At 48.7% G+C, this 13,553-nt stretch overlaps 2 protein-coding genes across 13 annotated transcripts in view; one reads left to right on the forward strand and one right to left on the reverse strand.

Annotated features, from left to right (window-relative positions):
* vps4a (vacuolar protein sorting 4 homolog A) lies at positions 1–13,319 on the forward strand. Its single transcript, XM_080475667.1, has 11 exons — positions 1–310; positions 3,242–3,353; positions 3,545–3,689; positions 3,884–3,945; positions 4,911–5,030; positions 8,293–8,449; positions 8,819–8,967; positions 9,049–9,130; positions 10,727–10,946; positions 11,514–11,654; positions 12,504–13,319. Exons 1-11 carry the CDS (start codon positions 290–292, stop codon positions 12,603–12,605), a joined length of 1,311 nt encoding a protein of 436 aa, XP_080331793.1. The 5' UTR covers positions 1–289; the 3' UTR covers positions 12,606–13,319.
* Positions 12,275–13,553, reverse strand: part of cdk10 (cyclin dependent kinase 10) — an 18,170-nt gene continuing 16,891 nt past the window's right edge. For 8 of the 12 annotated variants that reach the window (XM_080475673.1, XM_080475679.1, XM_080475669.1 and 5 more), the window contains exon 16: positions 12,275–12,748. The gene's annotated coding sequence lies outside the window, so the exon portion shown is untranslated. The remainder of the gene's footprint in view (positions 12,749–13,553) is intronic. The other 4 variants (XM_080475672.1, XM_080475671.1, XM_080475670.1 and 1 more) reach the window with 1 other exon arrangement.

Here is a 13,553-nt window from a genome sequence, read left to right on the forward strand (position 1 = left end):
ATCTAGTGAAAGTGCGGTGCGACGGTCATAACAACGTCATCGCCTTTCCCTAACGCCTTTAGGAAGCTTCCCAACATATTTCCTTAACCCTGTGACGTCATCACGGGGTTAAGGACAAGTGGATAGGAAAGGAGAAAGGAGGGATATTCGGATGTTCCTGCAGTGTCGTTTTGTTTCCTTCTGGACATGTCGGGGTCGAACCGGCTCCTCTGCTCACCGCGCCGCTAACCGCTTCACCTGTTGACCGCGGACAGACTCTGGAAGACGGACAGACGACGACTGAGATGAAATGACAACGTCAACATTACAGGTACGGCTAGCTGTTAGCAGGCTAACGCTAGCACCCGAGCACTGCCCCGCGGGGGAGGCGGGAGCGTGCACGCAACGAGCTGAGGGGGCGGGAGCGCGCACGCCACAAGCGTGTAAATCAATTGTATTTTTTTTTTCAGCTTCTTCAGATAAAACATATGCTTGTTTTAAACTAAAAATCTATTTTAGCAATTCAGTTCTCAACAATAGTTATTATTACTACTATCAATTGTATAATAACATGTCAAACACTTTCAAAATACACGTTTTAAAAAAGAAAATTGTACTAATTTGAGTATCTATACACCTGTTTATCCACGGGCACGCGCACACATACAAATATATAAATCCTTTTTCCATAACTTGTATAAAAACATCTACATTATCTGAAAATACATCACAGCTGCTCTGCTGATTTTTAACTGATAAAGGCAGAAATCAATCAATGTCCACAACAGCCCATCTACAGTCATGCAGAATACTTATTTAAGTAAGAAATTATGTGCCAAACAATTCAACGCTGTTTTAGAAAATGTCCATTATGGATCAGGAATTTTACAGTATTTACCCACAATGACATTACTTATTCCTAATTCCTTTTTTTTTTTTTGTATTTTCATCTAGTAAAAATGTAAAAAAATAAATATATGAGATTAGTTGATTGGAGGTTAAACAGCACAAGGTGCTTTGCTCGGACAATGATCATGATCCTGCACGGTGGAGCGGTGGTGAGCACTCGCCTCACAGCAAGACGGCCGAGGGTTCAAATATGGCCCGGAGTTTGCATGTTCTCCCTGTGTGTGCGTGGGTTTTCCTCCAGGTACTCTGGTTTCCTCCCACATTCCCAAAAACATGCACTGGGGGTCCCTGAGCAGGACCCTCTGTGCCTCTCTGAGGGACAGTGTCTGAAAAAGTCCAAACCTACAGCAGCTTAACAATAACATGTATTAACAGAGCTGACCTGCTTTAAAATCAAAGTCTTGTTTAAAATCATTTCACACAATACTAATATATATATTTTTAATCACATTTTAAGCACGCCTCTGCCAAAATCACTTTGTAAAGAGTATTTATTGACGATCAGTGACTTTTATCACCAGATTTCTAATCTGTGTGCAGTTTGCCATCATTAATAAATCTGACTCAGGTTATTTTCATGTATGAAGAGAGTAATCAGAGTAATCTGAGAGTAATCTCCTCAGAAATCTCTACAAAGTCTTGGTGCGGTCAAACTCGGTGCGCGCCCCCGCAGAGGGACACGATTCTCCGAATGCAGAACTCTGTGAAACACCTGTCAGGCCAAAGTGATCTAAGTAAATCAATTGTATCCCTGTGAATAAGACAGAAAACACTCGGTATCATGAATGGAGTCATGACCAGACATAAAGTCTTGTAATATACCACATCCGGTGTTATTTGGTCATTTTACGAGTATTAACGTGATGATTCCCAATCAAAACAACGATGCTCGCAACCCGAAGATAAACCAACAGTTTTATTGGACACAGTTGCAACAACATTGAGTGTTTTTAAAAACGTTTTAGTCGTTTCTGTCATGGGAGTTAAGCTAAGTGAAGCTAAATGCTAATGCGACGTCAATGTGAATCAAACAGCTGATGCTAACGGAGTTAGCGTGCGCAGTTTACAGTGAAATTAGCGTTTGGCGCGGCTAAACTACCATTTATTGAACAGAAGGTGGTTAAATCCAGCGTGTTGGAGGATTATATTGGTTATCAGAGCTGCTGGTTGGTGAATTACGGGCTGTTTCTGACGGGACGTGTCGCCGTTAGCCGGGCCTGTTAGCATTACTCTTTATAGCATCGCGCGCTTTTTAACTCGTTTCTGTTGTTTTGATCAACGAGGCTCCAGGACGAGTTCAGGCTTCTGGGGTGTCACGTGCTCACAGACACGTGTGTTATTTATTTATTCATCTCCACCCACCGAAACCCTGCCTGCAGCTTCACTACAGCCTCACCTGGAGGCTGATTTCCACCCTGATCTCCACCCTGGAGGCTGATCTCCACCCTGGAGGCTGATCTCCACCCTGATCTCCACCCTGGAGGCTGATCTCCACCCTGATCTCCACCCTGGAGGCTGGAAAACTGCAGTAACTAAATATGACATCTGATCATCCTGACATCTTGTTTGGGTTCCAGATATTTCCACAGATCATCTCTGCCTTTTGTTCTAAAAAGTCAAACCAACAGAAAAAGAGTTTTTATGCTTTGTTAGAAACCTCTTCTGATATGTCAGAGATGTTTTCTTTGTTGTTCTCACATTTAGAGCTGATGTACTTTACGCTCTGTGACCTGACAGGTTCCATCTGAAAAACCATGAAGAACAATCAGAGTCAGATTCTTATAAATTTGTTCTAAATGTTTCCAGTTTTTTGACTTTTTTTTATGCAGCGCATTGGAAAAGATTAATATGATGTTACTTTTACGACAGGTTATCACAAAACAAAGAAAAAAATACTATTAAAACATTTTAGACAGTTTGAACACTTTTTTTAAAAGAATTACAAAATACACAGATGAAATAACAAAAACAAGACTATTATATTAGAAATAACAACAATAAATGATTGAACACAGAGTTTATTGTTATTTTGGTGAAAGTTGTGAATCAAAAAATAAAAATCAATAAATATTTAAACTAAATGATTAAATCAAAACAAATGAAAATAAATAAATATAAAATTATCCTGCAGATTTTTGATCTGATTTCAAACACAAACTTAACAAAAAATAATATCAATTCAAGAATAAAATAATATGTTAGTTTTTTTAATGAATGATGAAATGAATCAACACAATGTCGTGTCTATAATCTAATCTAATCTGTTTTGTGCCTTTAAGAGCTGCGGTGAGGCTTCATGTCCCAGAGTCTCCTCTCTGTCATAACGCCGCTCTGGTCCTGCTGTTTCCTGCAGAAAGCGATCGATCTGGTCACCAAAGCCACCGAGGAGGACAAGGCCAAGAACTATGAGGAGGCTCTGCGCCTGTACCAGCACGCCGTGGAGTATTTCCTGCACGCCATCAAATGTGAGCGCCGCAGCACCTTTCTCAGGTCCCATCACTTCGTTCAGAGTCGGTGGAAACGGGACCTGGTGATCCTCCACTGGTGATCCAGTCACACTGATGATCATGTGATGAGGACCGAAGTCTGGGAGGATGGGAGAGTGAAACAAAGGAAGATGTTGGTTTGAATAAGTGAGCTGAGCGTTTCCTTCCAGATGAGGCGCACAGCGACAAGGCCAAGGAGAGCATCCGGGCCAAGTGCATGCAGTACCTGGACCGGGCCGAGAAGCTCAAGGACTACCTGAAGAACAAGGACAAGCAGGGCAAGAAGCCCGTGAAGGAGGCGCAGAGCAACGACAAGTGAGCTGCTGCTCACACACACACACACACACACACACACACACACACACACACACACACTCTGGTGTTGACGTGTGTGTGTGTGTGTGTGTGTGTGTGTGTGTGTGTGTGTGTGTGTGTGTGTGTGTGTGTGTGTGTGTGTGTGTGTGTGTGTGTGTGTGTGTGTGTGTGTGTGTGTGTGTGTGTGTGTGTAGGAGCGACAGCGACAGCGAAGGAGAAAACCCTGAGAAGAAGAAGCTGCAGGAGCAGCTGATGGGTGAGTATGTATGTATGTATGTATGTATGTATGTATGTATGTATGTATGTATGTATGTATGTATGTATGTATGTATGTATGTATGTATGTATCTGCAGTTGTAATTCCTCAGTTTGGCCTGAAGGTGGCAGTGTGGCGTCTTGGCGATATCAGTGATCTTTATTGTTTTGAAGTTGGATTCACTTTTAGAAGCTGAAACACAGAAATCCAAGTGAAGTCTGTGTGTAGAATTTCTGTTTGAGGAGTTTTCTGTTCAATGTGGTGAATAGATTCAGTTTACTGGTGAACAGATTCAGTTTACTGGTGAATAGATTCAGTTTACTGGTGAACAGATTCAGTTTACTGGTGAACAGATTCAGTTTACTGGTGAATAGATTCAGTTTACTGGTGAACAGATTCAGTTTACTGGTGAACAGATTCAGTTTACTGGTGAATAGATTCAGTTTACTGGTGAACAGATTCAGTTTACTGGTGAACAGATTCAGTTTACTGGTGAATAGATTCAGTTTACTGGTGAACAGATTCAGTTTACTGGTGAACAGATTCAGTTTACTGGTGAATAGATTCAGTTTACTGGTGAACAGATTCAGTTTACTGGTGAACAGATTCAGTTTACTGGTGAACAGATTCAGTTTGCTGGTGAATAGATTCAGTTTACTGGTGAACAGATTCAGTTTGCTGGTGAATAGATTCAGTTTACTGGTGTTTCCTCCAGCTGCTCCCGGCCTCCATGCTTTTATTCTGGAGGCTGTGGAGCTTCTCTTCATTCATTTAGTCCCTTTAAGTGTAAATCTTCAAACTGCAATAGGTTTTTCTTTGTGATCTGAGACGTGATTGTGAATGTTTGAGCCTGTCGGTCAGCATTCACAGCCTCGTTCCAAAGCTGCTTCAGAAAACGGTTTCAGTGGTTTAGTGTGAAAGTGTTTCTGGGTGGGGCTCCTCTGGATGCTCTCCTCTGGCTGCAGGTGCCATCGTGATGGAGAAGCCCAACGTGAGGTGGAACGACGTGGCTGGCCTGGAGGGAGCCAAGGAAGCGCTGAAGGAAGCCGTCATCCTGCCCATCAAGTTCCCCCACCTGTTCACCGGTGGGTCCCAGGACACCTCAGGCCCCTTTACACCATGTTCTCTAGTGAAAACTCTGAATCGTCTCGTTGCTCTGCATGAAATCATTTTCAGCATTTCTGCTGTTTCCATGGAAACATGCATCCTATTCAAGATGTTGCCACGTAAACGAGAAACTTTTGTGAAGTGAAAACACAAGAACTTTTAGTTTTCTTTCACTTTGTCGTGTAAACGAGGCTCAGAATGACGTGTGTGAACCAACAAAGTAGAATCCTCAGTAGAGTTCAGACTAGAATCGCAGCTCAACTTCTTTTTCAACAAAACACTGAAAGGCTCATATTATATAAAATCTACTTCCTGAAGGTTCTCCAGCAGGACTACTCGTCCCCATACCTGGACTGACGTCCCAGAAGTGAAGACAGTCTGTCCTCTCTGTCCCTGGCTTGTTTCAGCTTTTAAAAAGTGTGTTGCTCCAAGCAGCCAATCAGAAATCAAACCCTATATAGTGTCATCGGGGGTTTAGCCAATCCCAATCAAGGTAGGCCCTCCCTTTGACTCCTCCCACAGTCAGGCAGCTCTGCTCTGGCACATGGCACCACGAGAGGAAGTACTTCCTCCTCTTCCCAAGATGGGCATGTGTGGGCGGAGCCAGTCCAGCTCACACAGACACAGCAGATTCTGAATGCAGCTCCTATGATCCAATATTCAAATGAGGAAAATCAAGGAGGAGCTAGAAACTTAGAATACTGAAGGTTTCTGGACCGACCAGACAAGGAGGAGGAGGAGAACAGGAGGAGGAGGAGGAGGAGGAGGAGGAGGAGAACAGGAGGAGGAGGAGGAGAACAGGAGGAGGAGAACAGGAGGAGGAGGAGGAGGAGGAGGAGAACAGGAGGAGGAGGAGGAGAACAGGAGGAGGAGGAGGAGGACAGGAGGAGGAGGAGGTGAACAGGAGGAGGAGGAGGAGGAGAACAGGAGGAGGAGGAGGAGGAGACCAGGAGGAGGAGGAGGAGGTGAACAGGAGGAGGAGAACAGGAGGAGGTGAAGAGGAGGAGAACAGGAGGAACAGGAGGAGGATCAACAGGAACAGGAGGAGGAGGAGAACAGGAGGAGGAGGTGAACAGGAGGAACAGGAGGAGGAGGAGAACAGGAGGAGGAGGAGGAGGAGGAGGAGGAGGAGAACAGGAGGAGGAGGAGGAGAACAGGAGGAGGAGAACAGGAGGAGGAGGAGGAGGAGAACAGGAGGAGGAGGAGGAGAACAGGAGGAGGAGGAGGAGGACAGGAGGAGGAGGAGGTGAACAGGAGGAGGAGGAGGAGGAGAACAGGAGGAGGAGGAGGAGGAGACCAGGAGGAGGAGGAGGAGGTGAACAGGAGGAGGAGAACAGGAGGAGGTGAAGAGGAGGAGAACAGGAGGAACAGGAGGAGGATCAACAGGAACAGGAGGAGGAGGAGAACAGGAGGAGGAGGTGAACAGGAGGAACAGGAGGAGGAGGAGAACAGGAGGAACAGGAGGAGGAGGACAGGAGGAACAGGAGGAGGAGGAGAACAGGAGGAACAGGAGGAGGAGGAGAACAGGAGGAGGAGGTGAACAGGAGGAGGAGGAGAACAGGAGGAACAGGAGGAGGAGGACAGGAGGAACAGGAGGAGGAGGAGAACAGGAGGAGGAGGAGAACAGGAGGAACAGGAGGAGGATCAGCAGGAACAGGACGCTGCTGTTAAAGTTTAACCTGAGTCACAGAGAACGACTCCCTTCCAGGTTCTCCTCTGGACTCTGAGTCGTTCTCAACCCCGCCTACATTTCACCGTCCTTTCTGTGGTGGACGGCGAGACAGAGTTGGTCCTGGGTGCGCTCTGCCGTCCCGTAACCTCCTGCTCTGCCGTCCCGTAACCTCCTGCTCTGCCGTCCCTTAACCTCCTGCTCTGCCGTCCCGTAACCTCCTGCTCTGCCGTCCCTTAACCTCCTGCTCTGCCGTCCCTTAACCTCCTGCTCTGCCGTCCCGTAACCTCCTGCTCTGCCGTCCCGTAACCTCCTGCTCTGCCGCGCTCTGCCGTCCCGTAACCTCCTGCTCTGCCGTCCCGTAACCTCCTGCTCTGCCACGCTCTGCGTCCCGTAACCTCCTGCTCTGCCGTCCCGTATCCTCCTGCTCTGCCGCGCTCTGCCGTCCCGTAACCTCCTGCTCTGCCGTCCCGTAACCTCCTGCTCTGCCGCGCTCTGCCGTCCCGTAACCTCCTGCTCTGCCGTCCCGTAACCTCCTGCTCTGCCACGCTCTGCCGTCCCGTAACCTCCTGCTCTGCCGCGCTCTGCCGTCCCGTAACCTCCTGCTCTGCCGTCCCTTAACCTCCTGCTCTGCCGTCCCGTAACCTCCTGCTCTGCCGTCCCTTAACCTCCTGCTCTGCCGTCCCTTAACCTCCTGCTCTGCCGTCCCGTAACCTCCTGCTCTGCCGTCCCGTAACCTCCTGCTCTGCCGCGCTCTGCCGTCCCGTAACCTCCTGCTCTGCCGTCCCGTATCCTCCTGCTCTGCCACGCTCTGCCGTCCCGTAACCTCCTGCTCTGCCGTCCCGTATCCTCCTGCTCTGCCGCGCTCTGCCGTCCCGTAACCTCCTGCTCTGCCGTCCCGTAACCTCCTGCTCTGCCACGCTCTGCCGTCCCGTAACCTCCTGCTCTGCCGCGCTCTGCCGTCCCGTAACCTCCTGCTCTGCCGTCCCGTAACCTCCTGCTCTGCCGCCCTGTCTCCTCCTGCTCTGCCACGCTCTGCCGTCCCGTGTCCTCCTGCTCTGCCGTCCCGTAACCTCCTGCTCTGCCACGCTCTGCCGTCCCGTGTCCTCCTGCTCTGCCGTCCCGTAACCTCCTGCTCTGCCACGCTCTGCCGTCCCGTATCCTCCTGCTCTGCCGTCCCGTAACCTCCTGCTCTGCCACGCTCTGCCGTCCCGTATCCTCCTGCTCTGCCGTCCCGTATCCTCCTGCTCTGCCGCCCTGTCTCCTCCTGCTCTGCCGTCCCGTATCCTCCTGCTCTGCCGTCCCGTATCCTCCTGCTCTGCCGCGCTCTGCGGTGGACCTGCGGCTGTAGTTTAAGCGTAATGGTAGGAATAAGCTTAACTTTCTCAGTCACATGTTCAGGAAACGTTTGAGTTTCTTGGTCTTTGTTTATATTTCAGTCTTTCCCATTAAGAAGAAGAAGCTGTAATCTGAACTGAGCCTCGACTCCACTGGTTCCTTTGTTTTCAGTGAAGTTTGAAGAAGCTGGATGTCAGCGTTTGGCCGCTAACTGAAAGGTGTGTGGTCGGCAGGTAAACGGACCCCCTGGAGAGGCATCCTGCTGTTCGGGCCTCCGGGGACGGGGAAGTCGTACCTGGCCAAGGCCGTGGCCACCGAGGCCAACAACTCCACCTTCTTCTCCGTCTCGTCCTCCGACCTCATGTCCAAGTGGCTGGGAGAGAGTGAGAAGTACGGAGCGCTGCACTCTTCTTTCCCTCTTTAGTCTGAGCTCATCTCTCCACTCAGTCCTCCTGCTGTGTCTCTTCTTCTGTGCTTTCATTACAAAGACAAACAACAGCGCCGTCTGGTGGCCTAACATGCAAACTACATCATTTTCAAAACATTGCCGTGCAAACAAAACTTTTCTCAAACCTTTTGGCTGAAACGTGAAAACGGCGTCTGAAGGTGATGCTAGTGCCAAAGCTAACTTCCTTAGCTTCCTGCAGGGTTAGCATTGCAGCCGCGCGTCGTTGATTTTCTTCACTATAGTAAAAGTCAAACGGAGAGACGAGTCCCGTGATCCCCGGCTGTAACGGCGCCCTCCCGTGTGTTTGTCAGGCTGGTGAAGAACCTCTTCGACTTGGCTCGCCAGCACAAACCCTCCATCATCTTCATCGACGAGGTGGACTCGCTGTGCGGCTCCAGGAACGAGAACGAGAGCGAGGCGGCGCGCCGCATCAAGACGGAGTTCCTGGTCCAGATGCAGGGTGAGTCCGCCCAGCGGGGGTTCTCTGGACGTTCCCAGCAGCGCTGGACGCAGCACGAGCGCTGACCGTCTGTCTGTGCAGGAGTGGGGAACAACAACGACGGCATCCTGGTGCTCGGAGCCACAAACATCCCCTGGGTGCTGGACGCCGCCATCCGCAGGAGGTCAGAGGTCTTTCTCTGTTGGTGGAGATTAGTACTCGATTACAGTGACTAGTTACTCCCTGAACTCAACATATCTTTAGGCACCTTTCCACCAGTACCTCCTCAACCTTACTCTACTCCCCTCTACTCTACTCTACTCTACTCCCCTCTACTCTACTCTACTCTACTCATCCTGAGTAGTTCCATTACAATACAGTACGACCGCGGAGTCATCAGAGCTTTTCCCCGTCATGATGTGGAGCCAACATCATCTTAAATAATAAATTAAATACTATATATTTTTATAAATTTGTTAATAAATATTCGTGCTATAAAAAATAAAGGGTTAATTTAATTAATTGGTTTGACACGTTTTACAGCAGCAGCATGAGCTGCATGCAGCACAGTGACTCCAGAGCAGCACTGTGACTCCAGAGCAGCACTTTGACTCCAGAGCAGCACTGTGACTCCAGAGCAACACTGTGACACATGAGCAGCACAGTGACTCCAGAGCAACACTGTGACACCAGAGCAGCACTGTGACTCCAGAACAGCACTGTGACTCCAGAGCAACACTGTGACACCAGAGCAGCACTGTGACTCCAGAGCAACACTGTGACTCCAGAGCAGCACAGTGACTCCAGAGCAACACTGTGACACCAGAGCAGCACTGTGACTCCAGAGCAGCACTTTGACTCCAGAGCAGTACTGTGACACCAGAGCAGCACTGTGACTCCAGAGCAGCACTTTGACTTCAGAGCAGCACTGTGACTCCAGAGCAGCACTTTGACTCCAGAGCAGCACTGTGACTCCAGAGCAGCACTGTGACTCCAGAGCAACACTGTGACACCAGAGCAGCACAGTGACTCCAGAGCAACACTGTGACACCAGAGCAGCACTGTGACTCCAGAGCAACACAGTGACTCCAGAGCAGCACTGTGACTCCAGAGCAGCACTTTGACTCCAGAGCAGCACAGTGACACCAGAGCAGCACTTTGACTCCAGAGCAGCACAGTGACACCAGAGCAACACTGTGACACCAGAGCAGCACTGTGACTCCAGAGCAGCACTTTGACACCAGAGCAGCACTGTGACACCAGAGCAGCACTGTGACTCCAGAGCAGCACTGTGACTCCAGAGCAACACTGTGACACCAGAGCAGCACTGTGACTCCAGAGCAGCACTTTGACTCCAGAGCAGCACAGTGACACCAGAGCAGCACTGTGACTCCAGAGCAGCACTTTGACTTCAGAGCAGCACTTTGACTCCAGAGCAGCACTGTGACTCCAGAGCAGCACTGTGACTCCAGAGCAGCACTGTGACACCAGAGCAACACTGTGACTCCAGAGCAACACTGTGACACCAGAGCAGCACAGTGACTCCAGAGCAACACTGTGACACCAGAGCAGCACTGTGACTCCAGAGCAGCACTTTGACTCCAGAGCAGCACTGTGACTCCAGAGCAGCACTTTGACTCCAGAGCAGCACAGTGACACCAGAGCAGCACTTTGACTCCAGAGCAGCACAGTGACACCAGAGCAAAAGCAGACTCATTCCCCCTCCAGCTTGTTTCCGTCTTGTTCTGTCCTCACCTGGACGGTGTCTGTGGCGCCTCAGGTTTGAGAAGCGGATCTACATCCCGCTGCCGGAGGAGCCGGCTCGCGCTCAGATGTTCCGCCTCCACCTGGGAAACACGCCGCACAGCCTGAGCGAGGTCGACCTGCGGCAGCTCGCCCACAAGACCGACGGCTACTCTGGAGCGGACATCAGCATCATCGTACGGGACGCCCTCATGCAGCCGGTCCGCAAGGTGCAGTCAGCCACGCACTTCAAGAAGGTGACAGCACACACACACACACACACACACACACACACACACACACACACACACACACACACACACACACACACACACACACACACACACACACCCCACGCCCACACACACACACACACACACACACACACACATACACACCCCACGCACACACACACATACACACCCCAAGCACACACATACACACCCCACACACACACACACACACATACACACCCCACACACACACACACACATACACACCCCACGCACACACACACACACACATACACACCCCACGCACACACACACATACACACACACACACATACACACACACATACACACCCCACGCACACACATACACACCCCACACACACACATACACACCCCACACACACACACACACACATACACACCCCACACACACACACACACATACACACCCCACGCACACACACACACACACATACACACCCCACGCACACACATACACACCCCACACACACACATACACACCCCACACACACACACACACACACACACACACACACGCTGGAGTTGAGCTGCCTCCTCCCCGCCCTGCAGGTTCGGGGTCCGTCCCGGAGCAACAACCAGCTGATGGTGGACGACCTGCTGACCCCTTGTTCCCCCGGCGACCCCGCGGCCGTGGAGATGACCTGGATGGAGGTGCCGAGCGACAAACTGCTGGAGCCCATCGTCTGCATGGTGAGAGGGACCAGACCTGCTCAGGAGCCTCCATATCCACTCATTTCACTATTGATTATTAGTGTCACCTTTTACCACTAAAATTACACCAAACATCACGTATGGTTGCCTTTTTTTTATTTTATTTTTTTTAATTCATCTCAGGCATGTGACATTTCAAACATTTTGTGTAATCACATACATAACCGGAATACTCACGCACAATAAAATATATATACATATACCGTTTGATGAGAAAATATAGTTAAACAAAATATATAATCCATGTTTAAGTATACTCGTATACCTCATATATTTAATTAAAATGCCTGAAAAGGGGAAGGAAGAAGTAAACTTGTCAAATCTTCTCCGATAATCAAGTTATATTTTATAATTATCTTTCTGGATGAAGAATAGTTATTATATTTGTAAATATAGCAGTAAGAATGTTATCTAATATCTCTCTCTATATATAATATACATATACAGTATATCCATCCAGCATGTTCTGGGAGAAATGTCGCCCCCTACTGGATGATTTACATATGAAAACAAAGAGCCGTTTTAGATTTATTATATTTCAGCAGTTTGGCCACAAACAGTCTTAATATCTCTGCAAGAAGAAAACCAAAACACATTTTGAGACTTTGTGTGTAACTTCAATTCAACTTTATTTATAAAACCACATACACAGTCTAGGTACTTTTAACAGAAACAACAGATCCGCAGCAAATCTTTTAAAATCAGAAAAAAACTTTTTATTCCATTTTAAATGAAGAAAATCTCAGGAAAGTGTGAGGACGTGCTTACATCGTCAAGATTCTCTAAAAAACACAAAACTGTGTGTGTGTGTGTGTGTGTGTGTTCCAGTCGGACATGCTGCGCTCTCTGTCCACCACTCGTCCCACCGTCAACACCGAGGACCTGCTGAAGGTCAAGAAGTTCACAGAGGACTTTGGGATGGAGGGCTGAGAGTCTAGCCCCGCCCCCTTCCTCCTCCCTCCTCATCCTCTTGGAGGACGTGGGCTGAGCGCGACCGTAGATCTTCCTCCTCCAGTTAGCGACAGGAACTCTTCATGGCCGCTCCGACGGAGGGACAATACGCTCTGCTGCCGCTGGACAATTTGAAGAAACAAGACATTCAGTTCTCCTGCCAGGCATGCGGCTGTTTGTTTGTTTGTTTGTTTGTTCATGTCTGTGTTCCAGAGCTCCTTATTTTGTTATTTAAAAGAAGTCGTTCATCGTTCTCCACAGCAGAGGCGTACCTGACCCACAACTGACTGAAACTTCTCCTGTAATGCCTGTTCCCACCACAAGAGGGAGCAACAAGACTCTCTTCACACCCGGCCTCAGAAAATGAAATGACGTAACAGGTTAGAAATCCTCATTCCTCAAACCAACAGATGATTCAGTTCAAGTTTCCAATGGGCCAAAATTATAATTCTGTGTTTAGTCTGAAGAACTTTGTCATTTAAAATTGTTACATTACTTCTTTTATTTAAACTTTAATCTCAACCTTTCCTGTGTTTCACAAGATGAAGAAAGAAAACTGACTTTTTGCACTTTGATTTAAGAAAAACTTGTAAATGACTGAAAGCTGATTTTGGAAATAATCTGTGAAACTGAAATCGTGTGTGTGTGTGTGTGTGTGTGTGTGTGTGTGTGTGTGTGTGTGTGTGTGTGTGTGTGTGTGTGTGTGTGTGTGTGTGTGTGTGTGTGTGTGTGTGTGTGTGTGTGTGTGTGTGTGTGTGTGTGAGAGGCACGTCTCTGCCAGGCTGATGGTCACTCCATCACTGTTTACACTTGAAGTATTATTTTCTGCTGTGAGCCCCCCCCCCCCCCCCCCCCCCCCCCATGTAACTCACCATCACTACTAATTTAACCCGACTGAATAAAAGCTGACATTTCAAAAGAAGCGTG

This window comes from Lipophrys pholis, assembly GCF_963383615.2.
Source record: "Lipophrys pholis genome assembly, chromosome: 11".
In the NCBI taxonomy this organism is placed as follows: Eukaryota; Metazoa; Chordata; class Actinopteri; order Blenniiformes; family Blenniidae; genus Lipophrys; species Lipophrys pholis.

Bases quoted from the DNA above. Each gene is read 5' to 3' on its own strand.
- vps4a (XM_080475667.1), top strand. From the start codon at position 290: ATGACAACGTCAACATTACAG. The intron at 3,690-3,883 runs GTGAGCTGCTGC...GTGTGTGTGTAG, and splicing joins GAGGCGCAGAGCAACGACAA to GAGCGACAGCGACAGCGAAG. The intron at 8,968-9,048 runs GTGAGTCCGCCC...CTGTCTGTGCAG, and splicing joins GTTCCTGGTCCAGATGCAGG to GAGTGGGGAACAACAACGAC.